Here is a 22,579-nt window from a genome sequence, read left to right as displayed (position 1 = left end):
TTTGAATTGAATTTCTGTTTTTTCACAGGAAATGTCCTGTCAAAAAAACACAGGACATTACAGTACATTGTGCATTGGTTTTGTAGAAAGGTTTTTTAAATTTTTATTTATTTATCACCCATTGTTAATCTCAGCTTTGCTTTGTAACTCTGTACTGCCCTACTTGTTCACAATTTATAGAAATAAAATTCTACTTACATTATTTACCAATTACCCCACAACTGTATATCGCTCTCTATGTTATTCCCAATACTGTTAGAAATAACAAGTCCTTGTGTTTTTCTCAGATTGTTGATACATGAGTTCCAGAAGCTCTAAAGAGATGGGGGACGTCTCACAGAATGCAGCAGATCTCCTACTAATGATCAAAGAAGTAGGTTTATACAGTACGAACAAACAAAAACGAACTTTTTGTTAGAAGTTCACCTTATAGTTTATTAAATCAATGTGTTACAAATAATTTAATGTTTGTAATTCTTTTCCATGCTGATTTCTATTTTTTACATTTGGGTGTCTAATGAAGTTAGTTAGTCTTTGTCTGCTCCCATCAAGTTGTCACCATAGCAGACCATCCAATCCACACACAACTTGGCACATGTTTTATACTGGATGCCCTTCCTGATGCAACCCTCCCATTTTATCTGGGCTTGTTACCAGGACTGCATCCCGGAGTTGAGGTTTGGGCACTGGAATTGTCCAGCTTATTTATTTGAAGCCAATCACAGATTTGCTCTCCTACAGTAGCTACCTTGTTCAATTGGGTGGCATTTCTGGTTCTGAGGTTTTCTTCCCAGCACACTACGGCATAAAACACACCAGAACTGACCACCACTGATTGGTAGAACATCTGTAGTAGCTTTGTGCAGATGCTAAAAGAGCCTAGTTTCAGAAAGAAAAGCTGACTTTTTTTTGTATAGATGTTCTGTGTTTGCTGACCAGTCCAGTTTGTCATCCACCAGTATCACTAGGTATTTATATGTTTTTACTACCTCATCATTAACTTCCTCAGTGGTGACCGTTTGTAGTGTGAACCCAGTAAAACAAAAGTCACCTTCTCCTTTTTGGTGTTCAGCTGGATATGATTTGACTACTGCTCTAATACTGGAGAGTATTCTGAGACAATTAAGAAGGAGTTTCTCAAAGGTCTTTATAATGGTCTAAGATCACTAAGCACTTTAGGGCAGCTTTTCTTAGGGACTGTGGTAAGGCAATATTTCCAGAGGTCTGGAACCCTCCCTAGTTGCAAACTTAGTTTAAACATCTGTTAAAGGGGCTTACAGGGATTGTCAGCATTCTTGGGCATATATAATTTGAGCCAGCTACCTTGTTGCGATGAAGCTTTTTCTGTGACTAAATAACATGTACCCAGAGAACATTTCCATGCAAATTCAGTTGTTTAATGTTGGTGATGAAAAGATGAAGATTGGTATGGGAACATAATGACAATGAGAATGTAGATCTAGATACTAAAACTGAAACTTGTTCGTCTCAATCTTCAGCTAACTTAAGTTAGGATTTTAGCAGTTAGTAAGCTATTCTTAGGCAAATGGGGAAAAAACAGAATGACGTGGACATTCAATTATATTTATAAATGCTAATGGCTTCATGAATTATAAAAATAGAGACCATCCTTTGCCATCCTAGTACCTGACATTCTGTGAGCTGGAGGAAACAGTGAAGGTCCTTGGGAAGGAATGCAAAAGCAAAGGGAAACCAGTGCCAAAAACACGCAGCAGTTTAACCGAAGACTGCAAGATATTAAATTTACAGGTAAGAGTGATTAATTTACAGTCCTTCACCTCGCAGAGTCATTAAATTACATTCAAAACAGTGTTACAAATGATGCGTATGGAAAATGACACTTGAGCACTAACCTGTCCTACAGTAGCATGTAGTGAAAAATACAAATGTTGAGGTTTAGAAAGCCACTCAGTCATTAGTAGCACATTATATATTTGCTAATCAATAATTTAAGTCCATTTAGAGGTTTTAGAGAGGCAAAGGAGTAAACCAGCAGGTGAGGGAGTGAAAGCTTAGGCTTCAGACCTTTCACTTCACAGATTTTTTTTTACTGTTGACTTGTTTCTAAACAATTATGTATTTAGTGTTGTGAGATCTTAAATTAAATAGTTTTCTAAAAATGACAGATTACCTCATGCTATTAACCCACCAAAACAGAAACCGCTACCTGCTTTTATAATCCATTTTGATTATGATTGAAGTAACAGCAGCATAAATCCAGTTTACAGTGCCCAGGCTCCATCACGTTTCCTACATAAAGCAGGTTGTGTATTTATGTACTAGTTGTTCTAGTACCTTGGCTTAGCAACAGAAGTGCACTCCTCTCACCAAGTCTCTAATTCGTGACTGTAAACTGTTGTTATTTCAATCTTTTTTGGATAGAGGTTAAAAGTGTGGTACACATGCATGCTCTGAAAGTGCTGTGAGATTTTTCTCTGATGTGTTTCTCTCAGACACATCTTAAATATGTTTTCCATATACAGAAAGATCTGCTCAGCTCGTTTGATGATGGAGAGATGAAGGTCTTTTTTAAGCTGTGGACAGAAAACCTGCCCACACTTGTCCGTGACAGCGACCCAGCCGTACAAAAACTGGAGTTCTACCTGCATATTCACTTCTCCGTCTATCCACTGAAGAATGCTATGGGAAAACAGGTGCAAAATAAAAAGTCTCTGACATGGATTTATATTATGGTTTTATTAACATCAGTTTATTCCCAGCCAGGCTCGATTCCTGTCTCTGTGTGCATGGAGTTTTCATGTTCTCCCCGTGCTTGGTGGGTTTCCTCCCACATTCCAAAGACATGTAGGTTATGTTAATTGGAGTTCCCAAATTGCCCGTATTGTGTGAATGAGTGTGGATTGTGTGTGTGTGTGTGTGTGTGTGTGTGTGTGTGTGTGTCCTGCAATGGGTTGGGCCCCCTATCCAGGGTGTACTCTGCCTCGGGATATGCTCCAGGCCCCTCAAAACCCTGAATACAGGATAAAGCAGTATAGACAATGAGTGAGTGAGTGAGTGAGTAACATCAGTTTCTTTAAAAAAGATCATGTTTACATTTCCTCATAATGTAGTACTGTTTCTGAACAGCAGGAGTCTCTACTAGATTTTTTACATACTCTGCCCGGCTAATAAAAAATTGCTCACACACTATTATTTCAATAGATAACCTTTTGCTTTAATTACAGCCATGGCATTGTTTTGATAAGTCTAAATAAGAACGTTGGTGAAAAAGTTTGTTTCTGTTCCAAGTTAGCATTTCATGTTACTAAGATGCTGAAAAGCATAACTGAAGATATTGAAAAACCCAATGTGACTGCTTTACCTCCTCCTTAGACAAAACACTGACACTTGAGACTACTTTCTATAAATGTTAAGTGGATATCCCCTCACAAAAGACTTCACCATATTGAACTTTGTCAAATTTGTTTTTGTGAAGCATCCACCATGCAAACATGCTGTTACTATAGAAACAATAGTGTATTATATAATGTGAAAGGCTTAGCTAGGTTTTTAGCAATGATGATTAATAACTGCATGACATGTTAATCTAACTGTGTGTAATCTTGAAGTTTTCTTTTTACTTTAAAGGATAAAGCTGAATTTGATGAGCGGATGAGTCATTTTAAACACTTCTTGGAGACGAGAGGTGCAGCGCTAAGCCAAACTACAGAGTTCCTGCCATTTTACGCTCTGCCTTTTGTTCCCAATCCTGTAACACATCCGTCATTCAAGGAGATCTTTCAGGTGATCATCTCTATTGTTTCACTTCCTCACTTACACATCAATCAACACGCTATACTGTACATTGCATGCACTTATAATTTCACAACATAATTTCTACATCAAATTTCAGGTTTTATTCACATTAGTCAAAAAGGCTGTGACCATCACTTTATGATCTTGTTTGGTCTGAAGTCAAATTACTTACTAAGGAGTAGGTAGCTGAATCTCTGCTAAATATTTAGTGCACTTTATAGGAAGGAAAAACATTTTTTTTGTTTCTCTGCTGTTCTCGGTTTTTATCTACCTCATGCCAGATAATACCTATTATCAGCTATTATACAATATGTAGTGCATTATGTATTCACTTAGGAGAAAATTTCACATTAACCATCCATCAACGGCTCCATCACTTTTTCTACATAAAGCAGGTTGTGAATTTATGTACTAGTTGTTCTAGTACCTTGGCTTAGCAACAGAAGTGCACTCCTCTCACCAAGTCTCTAATTCGTGACTGTAAACTGTTGTTATTTCATATCTTTTTTGGGTAGAAGTTAAAAGTGTGGTATGCATGTCTACTCTGAAGGTGCCGTGAGATTTCTCTCTGCTGTGTTTCTCTCAGACACATTTTAAATATTTCTCTTGGACATATCTTCAATAATTTCTGTGCTTCAGATTACTTGATGGTAAATGGCCCCTCTTTTGTTTAAAATGTGCAAAGTACAACAATATTAGTAAGGATACAAAATTAGCATTGATCATACACTTGTAGAAGCTTTAATATGTTTTAGCACTTTTGGTGTGTGTGTTTTTCTTTGATTTCAGGACTCCTGGACTCTAGATTTAAGAAAAAAGCTTGAAATGGTTTTAGTATCTACTCTAAAAGCATCAGCTACACCAAGGCTACTCATATTATATGTATCCTTTCTGTTAAACGTTGGCTGCATGTCACATGACTTATGATGTCATTCCTCATGCCATGTTGGGAAATTTTCAGTCGCATCTTCTTTTTACAGACTCAACACACTTTCAGTGTATATGCTATGTTTTTAGATAGAGAAGAAATGTTATATAGTTATTCGTAAAATGTGTAAATCATTGGTGCTTCCTTAAATGTATCTAAACAGAGAGAAAGCACAAACAACAACAGAGGTAAACTTCAATTTATTGTTCATAATAATAATATACCCAAATCTGTAGCTTTCTGTGAAATATTATAGCTAGAGGTTCATGTCATCTGTAATAATTAATTTACAAACCTCTTAGAATCTTCTTGCAATGCAGTAGTCATATGTTATAATTTAATACACAAAGTAAACTATTTCTTTGTGTTTTTTATGCATTTTGTGTAATTTCAGCTTTGAGTAACTGTTCTGCTTCATATGAGTATAAAAAAGCAAAGATTTCATGTTACTGGGGTGTAAGATGTGTGTGTGTGTGTGTGTGTGTGTGTGTGTGTGTGTGTGTGTGTGTGTGTGTGTGTGTGTGCGTGCGTGCGTGCATGCGTGCGTATTTGCGTGCAGAGGACATGGAGCAGCTAGCTGAAGCAGAGAAAACGGCCTCTGCGTACATGAAGAAGTTCAGTAAGATCCAGGCTGATTATGACAACCTTATCAGTGTGACGGCTGAACTGGTGGACTCACTTGAGGCTACTGTCAATGGGAAAATGGCAAGAATTATCTGTTTTATTTTCATTACTTTACATCTAGCTTTTGTTTTTGCAGGTTTTACTTATTAACAAATACAACAGTAGGTATTTAAAAAAGCTTTAAAAGAGCCTAAATCCTAAATGCTTAAACCTCCACGATACTTACTTAAGTACTTACGAATGTGTTAACAGCAGAGACCATCTCAAAAGTAAAATAAATCCAAAGTATATGACAATTCTTTTCTTTTTAATCAGGATAAAATAAACTAAAATATATCTTTTTTAATATTTGGTGTTAATACATTATACTGTTAAACACAGACAAGCCATAATATTCTACTAGTCTAATCGTTTTTATTAAAATTATAAAGAAAACAATTGTGTGTTGTTGTTTTTATCTGCTCACCTACTTTTAATGAAGTCATTCAAAAAATTATATAATTTCTGTTATTAAATATCCTTTTGGCTTGGGAATATGTAAAAAAAAAATATCTCTGCCTCCCCGGGAATTTAACCCTGGAATCCTCAATCATTTTGCACCCCGACTTTCCGGCTTCCTTGGCTAATATTGGGCTTCGGTCCAGGATGGAGAAAGGTGTTTTTAATTTAGCCAATTTATTTACAGATAATGTTGTCAAATCTTTCGAGACACTCTGAATGGATTATAAACTTCCTAGAACAGATTTTTTATTTATTTATTTATTTTTTACGTCATTTTATTCAATCTGCTTCAAATTGTCTGATGTTGAAAATCATCTCCTTTTTACCTTTGAATCCTTTAAGAAAGGTTTGGGAAAAGCATATGGGCCGATCATTCACTGATGATGAATGGCTCTCTATATGTGAGGAGGTTTTTCACAAATTAACTTCAGTTTATGTGCATGAGCAAAACTTGAAATTCATATATAGAACATATCTTACCCTTGTACGCCTTCACAAAATGTATCCAAATGTATCTCAGCTGTGTTTTAAATGTAATTCAAAAACGGGAACATTGATGCATCTATTCTGGGAGTGTAAGAAAATTTAAACTTTTTGGTATGAAGTGCATAAGCTGGTTGAGAAAATACTGGCTAGAAAATTCACTATGTCCCCAATTATATACCTGTTAAATTATAAAATACCACTAGGTCTTCCTTCTGATTTAAATTGTTTATTAAATTTCATTACTTATCTGGCAAAGAAATGTATACTTATCTTATGGTCATCATCTCGTGTTAAAGATGTGTTTGGCACAAATGGGTAATCTCCCTCAATTGGAAAAACTTACGATTTACAGAACAAATCTGAACTATTGTGGCAGATACAGGCCCCTTTGTGGGATCTACTTGAGCAATCATGACTCTTTTATGTTTTCTTTTATTGAACTGCTTTCCCCTCGGGTCTTTCCATGTTCACTCTTATATTAACAGATTTCTGTTTGTTTTTAAATGTTTTCTGTGGGTGTCGACTGTATATTGATTTGGCTCAATAAAAATATAATAATAAAAAAAAATTGCAGCATTTAATGTAATAATCCCACAAATGTAATACAAATTGAAAGCTGGTGTTCAGTTTCCTGTATTTGCATAGTGAACCTGATTGACTCATGAGTCTAATGATGCAATAACACTCTCCTGTCACAGTTACATGCTCACAAATTGAAACTGATGAAACCCAGCTAAGCTTTTATTAATACATTTTAAAATGAATCCATTTACTTATTATGTATGTATTTTACCATTTTAATAGATATCCCCTGAGTATCTCCAGAGTGTGGGTGTACGCCTCTTCAGTGGACACATGAGCCAGAGTGTTGCTCAGAGCATCGATTTTACACGGCCTGGAACAGTGAGTCTCTCTCTCTCTCTTTCTCTTACACATACACATATATTCTGGCTAAATGGGAAAAAAATTTAAATGAAAATTACATTCTTTAACTCCATGACATGGCGGCACGGTGGCGTGGTTGTTAGAACTGTGGTGGGTCAATTTCCTCTGGGTTTCCTCTGGGTACTGCGGTTTCCTCAATACACACAATTTGGGAACAACAATTAAGCTTATTAAGTTTGTATTTAATTAGGCCAATTGGCCTTCCCAAATGGCCCTGCTATGGATTGCCACCTTGTCCATGATGTACTTGGCCACAATACTGTACAGGATTAAAAGTATAAAAGATGAATGAATGAATGATGTTTAGCTCTTTGAGTTAATGCCCCTTTCAACCAAAAGAAAAATTATTTTATTTGTTAACAATTGTCATGTGCCACGTGTACAGTAATAGTGTGGTACAAATATCACACACCCTTATGCTCATAAATGCTCATACACACACACACACACACACACACAAACACACACACACATGCTTTAAGACAACACTTAGTATAAATACGTCAACAGGAAAAAGAGAGTTCACATGGCAGTGCCTTTGCAAGCGAGTCTTTTTTTTTGAGCTTTTAGCTTTCTAAACCAACAGGTGCAACAACTGCAAATAAAAAAATAAAAAAATAAAACAAGTAAATGTCATAGAAATATAAATAATAGCAAAATTGTGAAAGCAGCAAAGTCATATATACATATTCTAACCTTGATTTCCTGATAGAGAAGTCTTCGATGAGGCTAGTAAAATCCAAGTTGCTTAGACTATCAGTTTTACTGGACATGAGGATCCATTCCATTGTTGATCTCAGCTTTTAACTATTTCCAGTTTAAAAAAAAGAACGCTCTCCGCTAGCATTGGTTACAGGCAAAGTGGTTTATCAACATATGTAAACACTAACTGTGGTTTTCTTCCTCATATCAGCAGCAGTTGCAGCAGTGATGTTTTCTTTTAATAGATTTCTCAATTGTCCATTTTTATTATCGAAGTCTTCCTCCAGATTACTGGCATATTTCTTATTTTGATTAACCGCTCCCGTTTGAATGTCATGGACGGAGTTGATTAGAATATTGTTAAAAATTGTTTGCTGATGTCAATTTGTAATGATGGGACAAAGTTTGAGACAGTTTGTCTCACTCTCATCCTATCGTAGAATATCAAATACCTAATTTAAGATTCAGACCACACTCATACCTTAAACACGCACACACACACACACACACACACACACACACACACACACACAGAGAGAGAGAGGATAAACAAAAGAGATACGCTATGTAATGCTTAAGCCGGAAAGCTCCCGTTCACATCTAATATTTATCTAAATGTCCCTACAAGCACAAATAAACCACTAATGACCCTGACTTTTCCCTCCAGTACCTACACCCTTAGTATGGGCTTGAGTTTCAACATAACTGCTTGTGATGAGGATTTGCCAGAGGAGGAGAGTAAAAGAACAGTAAAAGTGAGAGGAGATTTTTTAAAAAATGGAAAGTGTTATTTAAAGCAGGAATTTAAATAAAAGGGAGATCAAATAATTGTCATGAAAAAATGAAGAAAAGAATAGCAAAAAAAACTGAAAATAACAAAATTTAATAAAAAAGAAAGTAAGAGAAATGCAAAAAAATAAAAGTAAATTAAATGAACTAAACCGAAAAGAAAGATAATAAATGGAAAGAAAGATTTAAATAGGTAGAGTTAAGAGAACAGTGAAATGAAGGTACAGGGGATAAAACAATAAGAAAAAAAATATTGGACAAAATAGGACAGGGGAAAAAATAGAGAACTGTAAAATAAAAATGTCAGAATGCTGATTAACCCAATTTTAGTATATGGACTTACTGCATGGGCATGTTTGTTAAAGACATAATCCTGCATGCACCCCTAACCATATAAGCGCACATCTACTGACCTGCTACAGCTACACACATGCTCATGTTACCTTTTAATATTACATTAATTACCCAACATTCTGTCTGTGTGTCTTAGGCCTCGTCCCTGTTACGTGCATCCATTGCAGCACAGTAAGTAAAAACCTTCAAACATTTTATTTCATAATAATAAGCAAATGGATTTACTAAATGATTATGAAAATGTAAAACAATGAAACATCCTGAGTTATCTTATGTAATAATCACTTCAATATTTTGTACGCTTTACTGTGGTATGACAGGTATTGCAATGTTTTTCAGTGCAGTTTGGTTTTCTGTCTTTTAGAGCTGTGGTTTTATGACTCCTCTGTCTCTGTTTATCATTAGGAGGAGTAAAGACGTCCCACTGCTGCCCTCACTGGACTATGAGAAACTGAAGAGGGATCTGATCAGTGGATCCGACAGATTGAAAGCTTTGCTTCTGCAGGCCCTACGCTGGGTACACACGCTTAAACACACATATACACACACACACACACACACACACACACACACACATACACACACACACACACACACACACACACATACACTGTTCATATTGGCATTTCATTGTGTCATTGTAAGACTATAAACTATAGAGATACTTTAGAAAGAAAACAATCTTGCACGATAAATTAGTGCACCGTATTGAATAGCAGGTCATTCCAATATTATTCTTTTTTATTTATTTGTTTGCACAGAAAGAAATCAAGTACTGAGCCTTGTGAGATACCCTGAGTGAGACACTTGTAATCTTTGTGTTTTAATAGTAGGTGATGGTGCGTTTGTGTGTTTTTGGTTTCAGAGACTGACCCGCTCAATACAGGGTGAGCAGAGAGACACGGTTCTACAGGCATTCATCAGAAATGACTTGTTAAACTGCTACACCACTAAACAGGTAACAGAACCTCTTAACACTCATTAAGTGTTAATTCCAATTTACATTCACAATCCAGAAACCATCTTTACATTTCTGTACACACAGATATCCCTTTGTCGCTCTGTTTATCAAAACAGATTTATTTATTTCTTTACATGTACAGTATGTATCATGGGCATCGCTATGCCAGTTTTACTCAGCCCCCCTGAGTACTATAACATAACTGTAACATAACTATAACTGAGTACTCAGCCCCCCTAAAAATTCTCCATAAACTTCACACAAATTGCTGATCGCCCATCGCCCCCTTTAAATTTGATATGAAAGCGGAGGCAGACTTCAGCTCCTCCTCATCTTTCAGCGCGGCCTTCAATTCGCCATCACAGAGGGAGGATTAAGGCAAGGTGTGTGTTTTTAAATGAATTGTTATATCTGCATGAGTGCAGTCCTTTCTCATAAATACAGTTTACAAAATGTCATGAGGGATTAATCAGCTAAATCTTCGCTGTGTTTACCCTCATCACACCAGCTGTTTCCTCTAGTGAAAATGAAGCCCCTAATATGCACTCTATGAACCTATAGTCTACTTTATACAACAATCATACCGTTGCTGTTTTAATTGGAAAACCTAACTGTCTATATAAAACATTGGACAGTGCATATGGCATTAACTACCATAGAGTTATGCACATAAATGATTAAAAATAGTGACAGACAGCATCCAGTGCACTCGTTTTAACTGCATAGCAGTGTGATTTACAGAAATAGAAAAATCCTTTTTTTTGTAATAAATATTGTATTGTATTAAATAATATCCCAAATCATAAAATACATTTATTAGCCTTAGAGTAGGGTTTTTGTCACTTTGATTTAGAAAAAGTTATTAAAAAGATGCTTTGTTTAATGACATTAAAACAATGTTTGTCTATATTAATGAATTTGAATAAATAGCCTAGTAGCTATAAAATTTAAAGGGGTTGAATAGAGAACCTACTGCCTTATTTATGTAGCTAAAACATTAAATTATACTAGATGACGTGATGATCAAAGTTTTAATATTTATATTAAACTGTAGATAGAAGGTTTTTTCAAGTCACATGAAAAAAAAGATGTTCTATTCCTTCCTGTTGCTTATTTGGAGACCTACTCCCATGTGGCTTGAAAAACCTTCCATCTCCAGTTACTGTTCAGTTCTACAGTTGAGTTTTCTGAAACTGCAGCCTCTTAGGCACATTAACACTGTGCTGCCAACATTGATTGAAGTCATTGCATCAGAAACTATTTTTCACATTTTTTATGCCTGACAGTTTCAAACAAAAAGCAGCAGTATTGTCAAAGAATTAACAGATAAATGTTTGACAATATTGGCCCCCACACAGTTTATTCCATTGTTCAGCCTCATAGGTGGGTTGTTTATATTGTTAATCAATGTAAGTTTAAAGTTATATGCTGGTTTCTGGTTAAATTTTTTTGATTGTACATAGAAAAAGGTTTATGCAGTAAACAGCGTGTGTGATCAAGAAGACTAATTTGAGTACTGATTCGGAACAAATAGGTGTTAAACATCTGAGCCCCCCTTAACTGAAAATCCTAGAAATGGTCAGAAAGTAGTTTACATGTCAATTCCCCAAAAATTGATAACTTCCCTTATATACATTAAAAAAAACATTGTGTTGCTCCTCCTTTTTTCCTTGTTGGATCCACTTTTTGTAATTATTTATTAGATATATTATCATTTATTCTCCACATATCTTGCTGAATGTTTGTTTACAAACATTGTAGCTTATTTTAAAGTAGATTATTAAATTCGGCACATAACTTTTTATAACATTGCTTTTACTCAACGTTTTGATTTCACTTGTGGAAGTTAAAGTTCAAGCAGATATCAAAGTACTGCAAAAGATGAATTAAATTCTGCCCAGCGGTCGATTTAAGACACGCCCACAATTTGATGCATACGCAGTACGCTGTCGAAACGAAAAGCGATTTATAATCTGGCACATAGCTGCTCATAACTTCACTTCTACTCAACATTTTAATTTTATTTATGGTGCAGGTTAAACTTCAGGCAAATACCTAAAGAAAGTTTCATTAAGCTTAGCCAGTTTTGTGTGACAAGGTCTGGCGGGACAGGCATACGGACATCATTTTTGTTTGAGTTTTTTGGTCCTCCAATGTATGAAACATAAAGACATAAAAGAGCGAGTTCTGACCAATGAACAGACAAAACTTTTCTTTTATTTATATGGATTATGTCCCTAATCATATGCTTATGCTATTATACCTATTTTAATATCATGTGACCTTTACACACTGTATAGAGGGCAGCTTAATCTTTTTTTTTTTTCTCTGCTCACGCTCTTCTTTCTCTCTCTTATGGTATTCCAACTGACTGCTTTAATGAGAACTCTCCTACTTTTACTGCTACTACTTATTACTAACAGTAACAGCTTATTTCTACTGATCCTGATAGCTGTATCAGCCTTAATCTTACCTCACCTGTGATTATGATAAAATATTGTGATAAATAATAATTTTCATTCCTGTCTGTTGTTTTGTTCTAAAATGTATATACACAATCTCTGAACAAAGATGAGGTTGACCGCCTGTGCAAGAATGTACTTCTAAAAGAAATTTTATTTAATATTTACAGCAGGTCTCCAGCATTAGTGCTTTGTAAGAGTAAGAGGTGAAGCTGTAACTGTATGGTTTCTGACACCTTTCAAAAATACAGTTTTTCTGTAACATGGTAAATAACTTTTTTTTTGTCTTATGAACCCCAAAAAAATGGGGGAAAAAAGGCTTTTTTTTGTTCTGCTTTTTAGAAATCTGTGGTTTACCTCATTAAATCGAAGAATGAGACAGTGAGGCAGTACACAGCTCGCCTCCTTAACACCTTTGCCTCTCTGTCTGAGGGTAAGTATGATGGAGGAGAAGCCAGCTGGTTTCTTTAATTATGACTTTCTGGGTAATAAAGTAATACTTAAGCACGCTAGTTAAACATATACACCACCAGTTAAACGTTTGGACACATACTCTAATTCAATAGTCTTTTTTTTTTATTTCCATCATCAAACAAATTTAAATTTTACACAAAGATAACCTGAGTAAATACAAAATACAGTTTTTAATTGTTAATTTCATTTACTGTGGGGAAAAAATCTGTCCAAACATGCCTGACCCTATGTAAAAGTAATTGCCCCTAAATCTAAAGTGTGCTTAACCTTAAGTCACAAACTGACGGCTGCACATTCTCATTTAGGATTTTTTTGTACAGTGCAGAATTCATGGTTATATCAATTCTGGCAAGTCATCCTGCCCTAAAGCTGAAAAGCAGCCCCAGACCATTACACTACCACCACCAGGTTTGACTGTCAGTATGATGTTCTTTCTATAAAATTATGTTATTTTTATGCAATATGTAATGGAACGCATACCTTTCAAAAAGTCCAATGAAGAATATTGTTTAAAGTGTTTTACTTTGTCAGAAAGCTTCTATTCATGTGATTTCTTGATTGAACAGTTCTGGCAGTAATCAGGTCTGGGTGTGGCAAGTAAAATTTAACTAATTTATCTAGCTAATCACAGTTCCTTCATGATTTAACAAGAGGGGGCAATTACTTTCCCTTAATAAATGAAATCATCATTGAAAAACACAATATTAACATTTGTTAGATGATCTGAAGTGTGACAAATATACAAAAAATGTACTTTGTCATGGCACTGTATTTCAGTATTTATCTACTTCAGTATTGTTCTAGAATGTACATGAATATTCATTTATGTTAATATTAAAATGTTAATATTCAATAACACAATGATACCAAACACACATGTCCTCGGGTTAATGTTCCAGATAACAGAGTTTTAAGATTACATTTGTTTTCTTTGTTATTGCACACTCATCAAAAAGTAACATATACCGTATAAACTGACTCACTGCTCACCGTGCAGTATGTTAGTATACACAACAAATACAAACTGAATAAGAAACAATTAGCACAAATTCTAGCATGCTTACATTTTTTTTCTCCTGTTTTTGACCTCATGAGAAATGTTTATGACAAGACTGTAGTTAGGCAACTGGGAAAATATGAATGCTAGCATAAACTAACGAATGACATGTCAATCATGTAGCTAGCTAGCATTTAGCAGTTATTTTTCAGTTAATTAAGATATTAAATCATAGATACATAGAAATAGTGTAGTAGACAGTGTATAGTATAGCGCATGTAGAATCTTCTTTTCGGAATGCTGTAATTTAACACGAATGAACAATGTTGAAAGACTTTTTCCCCCTGTCCAGGTCGTGTGTATCTGTCTCAGTGTTTCTCTCTGCTGAAGCTGTTAGTTGAATGTTTGCGGTTAGAGGAAAAGGATTCGGTAACCAGTAAGAAAGTGTTGGGGGTACTGCAGAAACTCAGCGTCAGGTAACACATCATCTGCACTTCCACTTGATCTTGTTCTTAGCTTACAGTGCGATGGCCATGAGGACAGAGCAGAACAGGTTACATAGTGTCTCATTAGAAAAATAAGTGTCTCATAGCAAAATATGATAAAAGATGTTTTTAATTACATTACGGCAGCCATAAACACTCTTCACATTTTCTTAGGGTGACAAAATAATGTATCATCATAGACAAAGAAAAGAGTTACCTCTAAATTATTCTTAAATGCTGACAATGGCTGACTCCTTCCATGAATGTTAAATAAGAATCACGCTTCACCGCATTAATGATCTTTTATATCAGTTCATGTGCATCCACAATATAAATTTTCATGAATGAGCAGTTTTTATAAAGGATAACTCATCAGAATAAGTGCAAATTAAAAACCTCTATCTAATTTATTGTCAGGGCTGCTGTTATAGAAAATCAATTAAACAATCTCAATAAAGCTCTATTACATATTTTATATTTTAAGAACTTTCTATTTTCCATCATATTGACATATGACAATTAGGTACTACTGCTATAGTGTAAGCGATAAATTATTTTGTGAACATAAAAAAATTATGAAATGTCATGTTTTAATAAAATTAAATTTATATAATAATACTTATTGGTAAACTGGAATTAAGAACTTGGGTATGTGCCGTTAACTGTAACAGAATAGAATTTTTGTATTAGTAACTTCACTTCCTTTCAACCCCATCAATCAGAATTTCAGTGTCTCACACACAAAGTACTTGCCTGTTATTTCAGTTATCTATTACAGTAGTCCTGTATCTGGTGTGTGTGTATGTTTGAGCAGACGGGTCCATCAGTCGGCTCTGATCAGATTGGGTCTGATCACGTGGTTGGTTGACGAACTGCAGGACGCGGACTCGCTATCTGATTACACAGTGGAGTGCGCTGTAACTCTGCTGATGACTCTTTGTCTGCGCACTCAGGGTAAACACTCATTACAGTACATACACTTATTACATTTCACCAGACTAATGTGTTTGCAACAGAGATTTAACACTTCTGTCATGGTCACAACCATACCGACAAGTGAAAATTAAAGGAAAAAGTGAAGTCTCAAAAACAGCTTATGTGCCCCTCTTCATTAACTTCATACTTTTTTGGAATTGTGCCAGAGGGATAAAGAGCTGTCTCTCTCAGGTGGTGATAGAGGTGGAGAGCACATCATTCTTCACAGTATTCAGTTTAGTTAAGATGCTGTGACTAGTTCATCAAATTTAATGTATCCATTTCCGTACTCATGTCATGTGATTCAGCATATAAGAGACCATGCACATCAGGATAGAAATTATGCAATAAAGTGATCAGCCAGAAGATGAAGTGAAGCTGAACCATGCTTCTACAAATAAATAAATGTCTCCACAGCAGAATAGAATCATCAGCCTTTCCTTTAATTTGTCACCCATTTGTTAATAAAATAATAATAATAAATAATCATTCAGACATAATTTGTTACAGACGGCTATGAAGAGAACATAAAGGCATGTCGATTATTTTCCAGGAAAAAAAAAATGTGCAGAAGAAGCCAAACGTGTGCTGAAGGTTCTGACTGACTTGTTAGGACATGAAAGCCATGAGGTATGTTAGGAACATAGTCTTTATTTGTCCTGCAAACTAAAGTAAAGTGACAGCTTGCTCACACCTACATGTAAGTCAGGAACACCTACTATTCATGACAGCTTTTTTGCATCCCATTGGATCCCAGTCTCAAAACACACCTTTAGTCTCAAACAGCCACACCTCAGCATGTTTGTAAACCATTTTGACAAAAATTATAAACCTGAACAGTTAATCTTCCATTTGTTTCTTTGTTTGCAACTATTAAAAGTTCATTTTATCCTTAATAATATATTCGTGTTTAGGTACACAAATGTTCAGAAGGCTCTCCCTATTGCATGTATTTTTTGCTAACCATCCATCTTTATGGCTTTTCTATCTATTTATATATTCTATCTATTTAATAAGTATAAAAGCAATGAAATCACACTCACAATCATGTTGTTGTTCTGAATATCAGATCCTGAATGGCACAAGAGTAATACAGAGCCTTCTACTGTAACTAAACAAAACTATGAAAGATTATGCACCTAGAATTATGAATGAACAAAAAAGCAGATGAACTGACTATTTAATGAACTTATTAACAAAACTGTTAAAGCGTACGGCCCTACAATTCTTAATGCTTTAGCATACCAAGACATTTTAGATAATTTCCTGCTCTCAACTTTGTGGGGACAGTTAACATTAAGGTCCACCTTAGTGCTGTGCATGAAAGACAAAAAAACGTAAAAGGCAAAAAATCTGTAGTGTCCTTAACTATGTCAAATTCATGTTCTAATGAGCCCTTCAAGCTCCAACATGACTGCGCATCAGTGCACAAAGCAAGGTGAGTCCTGACCTCAATCCAAAGAAACACCTTTGGGATGAATTACAGCGGAGACTGTGAGCCAGGTGTTCTCACAAATGTGCTTCAAAGAATGGTTAAAAATTCCTATAAACACACTCCTAAACCTTGTGGAAAGCCTTCTCAGAAGAGTTAAAGCTGTTCTAGTTGCAAAGGGTGGGCCAACATCATATTAACCCATGTGGATTAAGAATTTGATGTTACTCAAGATCATATGCATGTGAAGGCAGGCGAGCGAATACTTTTGGCAATATAATGTATGTGATAGCCTTTATAGTTCTGAAGCCACATTGTCTGGAAAAAGATCAACTTAAACCAAAAGGAAAAGAATAGAAGAGCATGGAGATGGAAGGACCTGTTCATGATTCAAATAATACCACCTCATCTAATGAAGTAGATATGTATGTGTGTGATGATGTGACTGCTGACCAAGGCAGAAAGATGGGTTCTGTATTATCTGCTCAGATTTAACAGAATGCAGCTAAACTCATTGGACAGAGCTGTATAGTGGAGATAAACAATAACCCATCAAGATTCCACAATGTTACATACATGGTTGTACAAGCTACAACAGTAGTGAAATTGCAACAGAGTCCAAACTTTGGAGAATTATTAATAAATTACAAAAATAATACTACTTAAATAAAACATTTTATATGTGTGTGTGTGCAGATCAAGTCCTATGTTAACAGAGCTCTTTTTAGCATCCTGAGTGTTCCAGCATTAAAAAAAGAGGCCATAGAAATGGTGAGTGTTCAAACATTAATCTAAAAAATTTAAAGCACTCACCCCCACACACACACACTCCTTAGGCACCATACAACTAGAAGAGGGTAAAAGTGCATTAACATCAGTGTTGGGTGTAACGCGTTGAGTACAGGTACTTGGATTCACTTTTTTGGTGTTACGAGTAATCTAACGCGTTAGGTCCGCCATTTAGATACTCAGTTATTTATATTCTTATCAAAAATGTAATCCGTAATTTAGACAATTTATGTAAGCTGTGAGCCAGACAGCAGTCATTCCCAATCTGTTAGTGTGTGAATGAAAGTCGTCCTACAAGCCCCGTCCCCGATAACCCCCTCCCGTCCTGTTATTCCTGCTTTTATACCCCTTTCTCACCTACGCGGTTTGATTATGGGAGGACCGACGCGCAGAAAGATGGAAACCTAATCACAGCGGCAAAACTCGCGGTGGAATCATGATGAACTGTACTTGTGGCCACTGTGCGAAACCGCGTAGGTGAGATAGGGGTATTAGTAGTTAACGGATTATGGGCTAAACTTCGCTAAGTAATGATGGTAGAATAATTATAAAGGTCTTGACTAAAACAACATGCATGAGGAATCACATAGGAGTTTTCATTTTCTGTAATGGAAAAGTACTCTAACTCGTTACTTTTATCAGAGTATATATATACTTTTATTAAGTAACGCTGTAATGTAACTGATTACTTTTTAAAGACAGTAATTTTGTAATGTAATTAGTTACTCTAAAAAGTTATGTCCCTCAACACTGATGAACATACATTGTATTACTTCTTATTATTATTATTATTATTGTTATTATTATCACATGAAATCCATTAATATTCAAACTGAAAGCTCAATCTTTGCGCTCTTTGTGCTTTATACCAATGGATAACAAATGTATCTGTGGTGCTGAATATTGAGCTAATCTAAAATGCTCAATAACTTCACAGTGCTCACAAACTTGTGTCTCACTGTCTGATATTCACATCTTTACTGAGGTTCTGTTGAGACAAATAATTAAAAAGCACAAAAAGACATGATCTGAACATACTCATCAGACTCTCACAATTTTGGTTGTTACTGTATAGTAACAGTGATGCTTAACTTCACTCTACATACAGTATATGGAACTTTGGATCCGATATAATACCAAGTTTTGTAGGAATATGCAGTCAGAATTTATTTATAGAGATTGTTAAACTTCTTTGCATGTTATCACAGTCAGTAAGAGTGAAACTGCAGGAAATGATGTGTTCTAAAACGTTCCTGAAATTACATTTTTAAATATAACTCCCTAATTTTAGTTACAAATTCTGCAGTGCTATAAGTAGAAATTAAGTGCATGACTAATTTAGCACTAAAATACATGACTTACCGTCTATACCGCTTTATAGCGGTACCTGGAGCCTATCCCAGGAGGCTTAGGGCACGAGGCGGGTACACCCTGGACAGGGTGCCAATCCATCGCAGGGCACACACACATACATACACACTTACACACTACGGGCAATTTGGGAACGCCAATTAGCCTAACCTGCATATTTTTGGACTGTGGGAGGAAACCGGAGTACCCGAGGAGAACATGCAAAGTCCATGCACACAGAGACGGGAATCGAGCCTGGCCAGGAATCAAACCCGCACCCTGGATGTGCAAGGCGACAGTGCTAACCACTACACCACCGTGCCGCCCACTAAAATAAACCCATGTTTAAAAGAGCAATCCACAAGCAAGGCCTGCTTCTGTGTTCCTCACCACTTTAAAATGTTTTCAGTTTATAACTAAAGCAGTGTTTCTCAAAAGTTCAATGAGTGGTCGGTGCTTGACGTAATTTTAGTCATGAGGAATTACTATATTAAAATCATCCTGAAATCTTAATACAGGGTTTATGTGCAGGTCTTGAAAGTCCCAATAAAGAATAAAATTTTTCCTTTAAAACATTGTGGAGATTTAGTAGTCAATTAATGTTAAAATACCTTGAATATAAAGTGGTCTGATTTATGTTATTTTCTGTTATATGAGTAAAATAAACCAAACCTATTTTATTATATCCATATTTATAGATTATTGCTTTTTATTATTATTATTATTATTATTATTATTATTAATTGACATGTTTTCTGTTAAGGAATTATCTTTAGATGTCTAATTTCTCTCCTTAAAATGTTGTTCAGTTTAACACTGACTCATCTACTCTTCCTAATGATAACTTGTGATGTTTTACAATATAGAAGTCATTAATTTAAACTTTGAATGAAAGGACATTATTATACAGTAAAATCTTTCTTAGTTGAAAAGCGTGTAAGCAAAAGTGTGAAGCAATCTATTATATGTATTTCAGAGTTTGGAGGAAATCCTGCGCTGTTACATAAAAGAGGAAAATCCTGAACTGATCAGAGCTTTGGAGTTCATCATTAAACATCTCAACTCAGGTATAAGCAGTTTTTTAAAGCTGCCAGGTATTTAGAGATATGCGGCATGGGTGTAGTGACAGGTTTCCAAATACATATGGCCATTTAGTGTATATTTCATCCATGATTTTCAGTTATTGCCTTATAGATTAGATACCTTTTCAAGTGACTCAGTCAATTATTGTTACAGGCATGCTAACTAAATACTAACCATAACCTTGATACTAATTGATTGCTATTTCCTGCATTATCATTATCAGTACCCAGTATAGTATACCTGAGAACACACATGCAGTTTTAAAGACAAACTGTCAGGTACTGATTTAATTTTTGCTCCTGCTTAAAATGTAAAATTATTTAATACATATATACATGATATATGTCTGGAGTATAGTAGAGTCTAGAGTATAGTTGGACAGTCACATTTTAGACAAGCATTTTGGAAGCCCCTTGATTCCATGGAATGGAAAATTTTGCTCTTTAGTTAAGCATAGGCATTCAGTTTTTGCATCTGCATGAAATAATAAGAGAATGAAATATGTTACATATGTTGCATAAGTTTTAATTAATACTACTTTCTTAGATCTTAATTGTCTTTGTGCACTGCCCTTTGGTATAGTTACAAATTAATAAATAAAAAAAATTACACTACACAATAAATGTATTTACAACAAAATAAATAAAATAACACTTTAAACACTTTATTGGCAGAGTGCCAATAACGCACACACACACACAAACTCAGACCTGTGACCAGCAATCAGTATCGTCCGATTCTGATTTCTGTGATCTGGTATTGGTATATCACTTCCAAAAACTCTGATTAGAGCACTGCTACTTCTGTTACTGAGCATGTGATCTCATCTGAAATCTTACAATAATTTGCATTGTACTCTCTCTGCTTGCTTTGATTAGAGGAGACACCCAAAGATCTGGAGTCAGGGGATGAAGAGGAAGATGAAGATGAGGTGCCTGTAATATGGTCTTTAAATTACTCAGCAGAATAACAAGCAAAAGTCTTTATCAGGAATAAAGAACCAATCAGTTTAATGCCTTCTGGCAAAAACTAGATTTTTGGCTAAAATGTTAGAAATTAAATTCAATATATGCAGCTTCTGTATGTAGATAAGGTATCAGGTGCCAAACATGCCAAAACATGTGTAAATTTTTGGTTTGGTGTGACCAAAACACACAATTCAAGTTGGTACTCCATTGTTTCTTGGCCACATTTGGACACCGGGATCTATTTTGATCTAAGGTCATTTTTTGTGGAACTTCTGTTCATGGAGGTGTCGTTTCAATGTTGAAACTTAGAAACTCACTGACTAGTAATTGACTGTAGACCTCAGAAACACAACTTGCTCGTACTTTTTAATACACTTTATTAATACAAATACACTACAATGTCAAAGGTTTGTGGACGTGTGAACATCACATCCATATGTGTTTTTGCTCTTTGCTGTTCTTTTGCTCTTATAATAACCTCTTTTCTGGGAAGCCTTTTCACTATATTTTGGAATATGGCTGTGAGGATTTATCAGCCAGGAGTGGGGTTGAGGTCAGAGCTCTGTGCAGGCCGCTTGAGTTCTTCCCCTTCAGCACTGGCAAAGAAAGTCTTCATGGAGTTCGCTTTGTATACAGGGTCATTCTCATACTAGAAAAGGTTTGATCCATTAGGGAAGATACACAAATGGGTGTGATGGTAAAAGGTCCAATATTTGTGTCAGACTACAATAGACTGTGTAGTGTAACTGTAGTGTACAATAACTGTGTAGTGTATAGTGTTCTTTATATTTTAATTGTGTCATGATCGGGTTTAACTTGTCTTTCATTCAGTAGCCACAGTAAATATTTACAGTTACATTTAAAAGGAAAAGATGAAGTTATAGCTGGTGTACTTAACGCAATTGTTTGTGTGTGAGACAGGGGGACATGATAGAGCCAGATCTGGACAAAGAGGAAGATCTCCAACCCCAGCCTAAAGAGCTTTCAGGAGAACATTTGCTAACTACAGAGTATCTCGAAGTAGGTCCTCCTTATTACACTTACACATTTATTTATTCAAATTGAGTTAAATTTCTCTTTTAGTGTCACACTTTATAAGAATTTTAAGTATAGCATATACTGTATATTAAAAATTTCCCCAACTCCCAGTTTCCTGTTTAGATGGCCTTTGTGAAGTGATCGCTGTGATGTCTTCCCATGTCTGTGATGGCCTGGACTGATGCAATGCGTGTGGGTGTGAAAGTGTGTGTTTGAGAACTATTCAGCCAAATATCTGCTCATGTACAACTAAAAATATATACTTATATTTAGTTTAACTGATGAAAAATGGTTACTGTCATAATATTATTGTTTTAATATAAAAATAGATTTACCATTAAAGATGCTAGTTAAAGGGGTGAAGGATCCTTGATCGTTTTCTAGGTCTTCTGACCTTAAAGGCTAAATAATTATCCTGTACGTTCAAAAAATCCTAATTCAGATGGAGGTTCCTTGCCA

General features: G+C 35.4%; 1 protein-coding gene across 1 annotated transcript; it reads left to right on the top strand.

The window, feature by feature from the left end:
* Positions 1 to 298: 298 nt before the first annotated feature.
* Positions 299 to 22,294, top strand: LOC128543167 (lisH domain-containing protein ARMC9-like). Its single transcript, XM_053513522.1, has 20 exons — positions 299 to 373; positions 1,645 to 1,770; positions 2,505 to 2,675; positions 3,610 to 3,765; positions 4,567 to 4,659; positions 4,869 to 4,893; positions 5,265 to 5,410; positions 7,121 to 7,219; positions 9,243 to 9,277; positions 9,512 to 9,623; positions 9,972 to 10,064; positions 12,872 to 12,962; positions 14,353 to 14,476; positions 15,300 to 15,439; positions 16,014 to 16,090; positions 17,589 to 17,663; positions 20,008 to 20,098; positions 20,993 to 21,051; positions 22,004 to 22,102; positions 22,232 to 22,294. Exons 1-20 carry the CDS (start codon positions 299 to 301, stop codon positions 22,241 to 22,243), a joined length of 1,899 nt encoding a protein of 632 aa, XP_053369497.1. The 3' UTR covers positions 22,244 to 22,294.
* The last annotated feature ends 285 nt before the right edge of the window (positions 22,295 to 22,579 follow it).

The sequence above is a fragment of the Clarias gariepinus genome, chromosome 15 (genome assembly GCF_024256425.1).
Source record: "Clarias gariepinus isolate MV-2021 ecotype Netherlands chromosome 15, CGAR_prim_01v2, whole genome shotgun sequence".
NCBI classification, from domain to species: domain Eukaryota; kingdom Metazoa; phylum Chordata; class Actinopteri; order Siluriformes; family Clariidae; genus Clarias; species Clarias gariepinus.
Note: the sequence above shows the minus strand (reverse complement) of the source record. Positions and strands in the feature narration are given on the sequence as shown.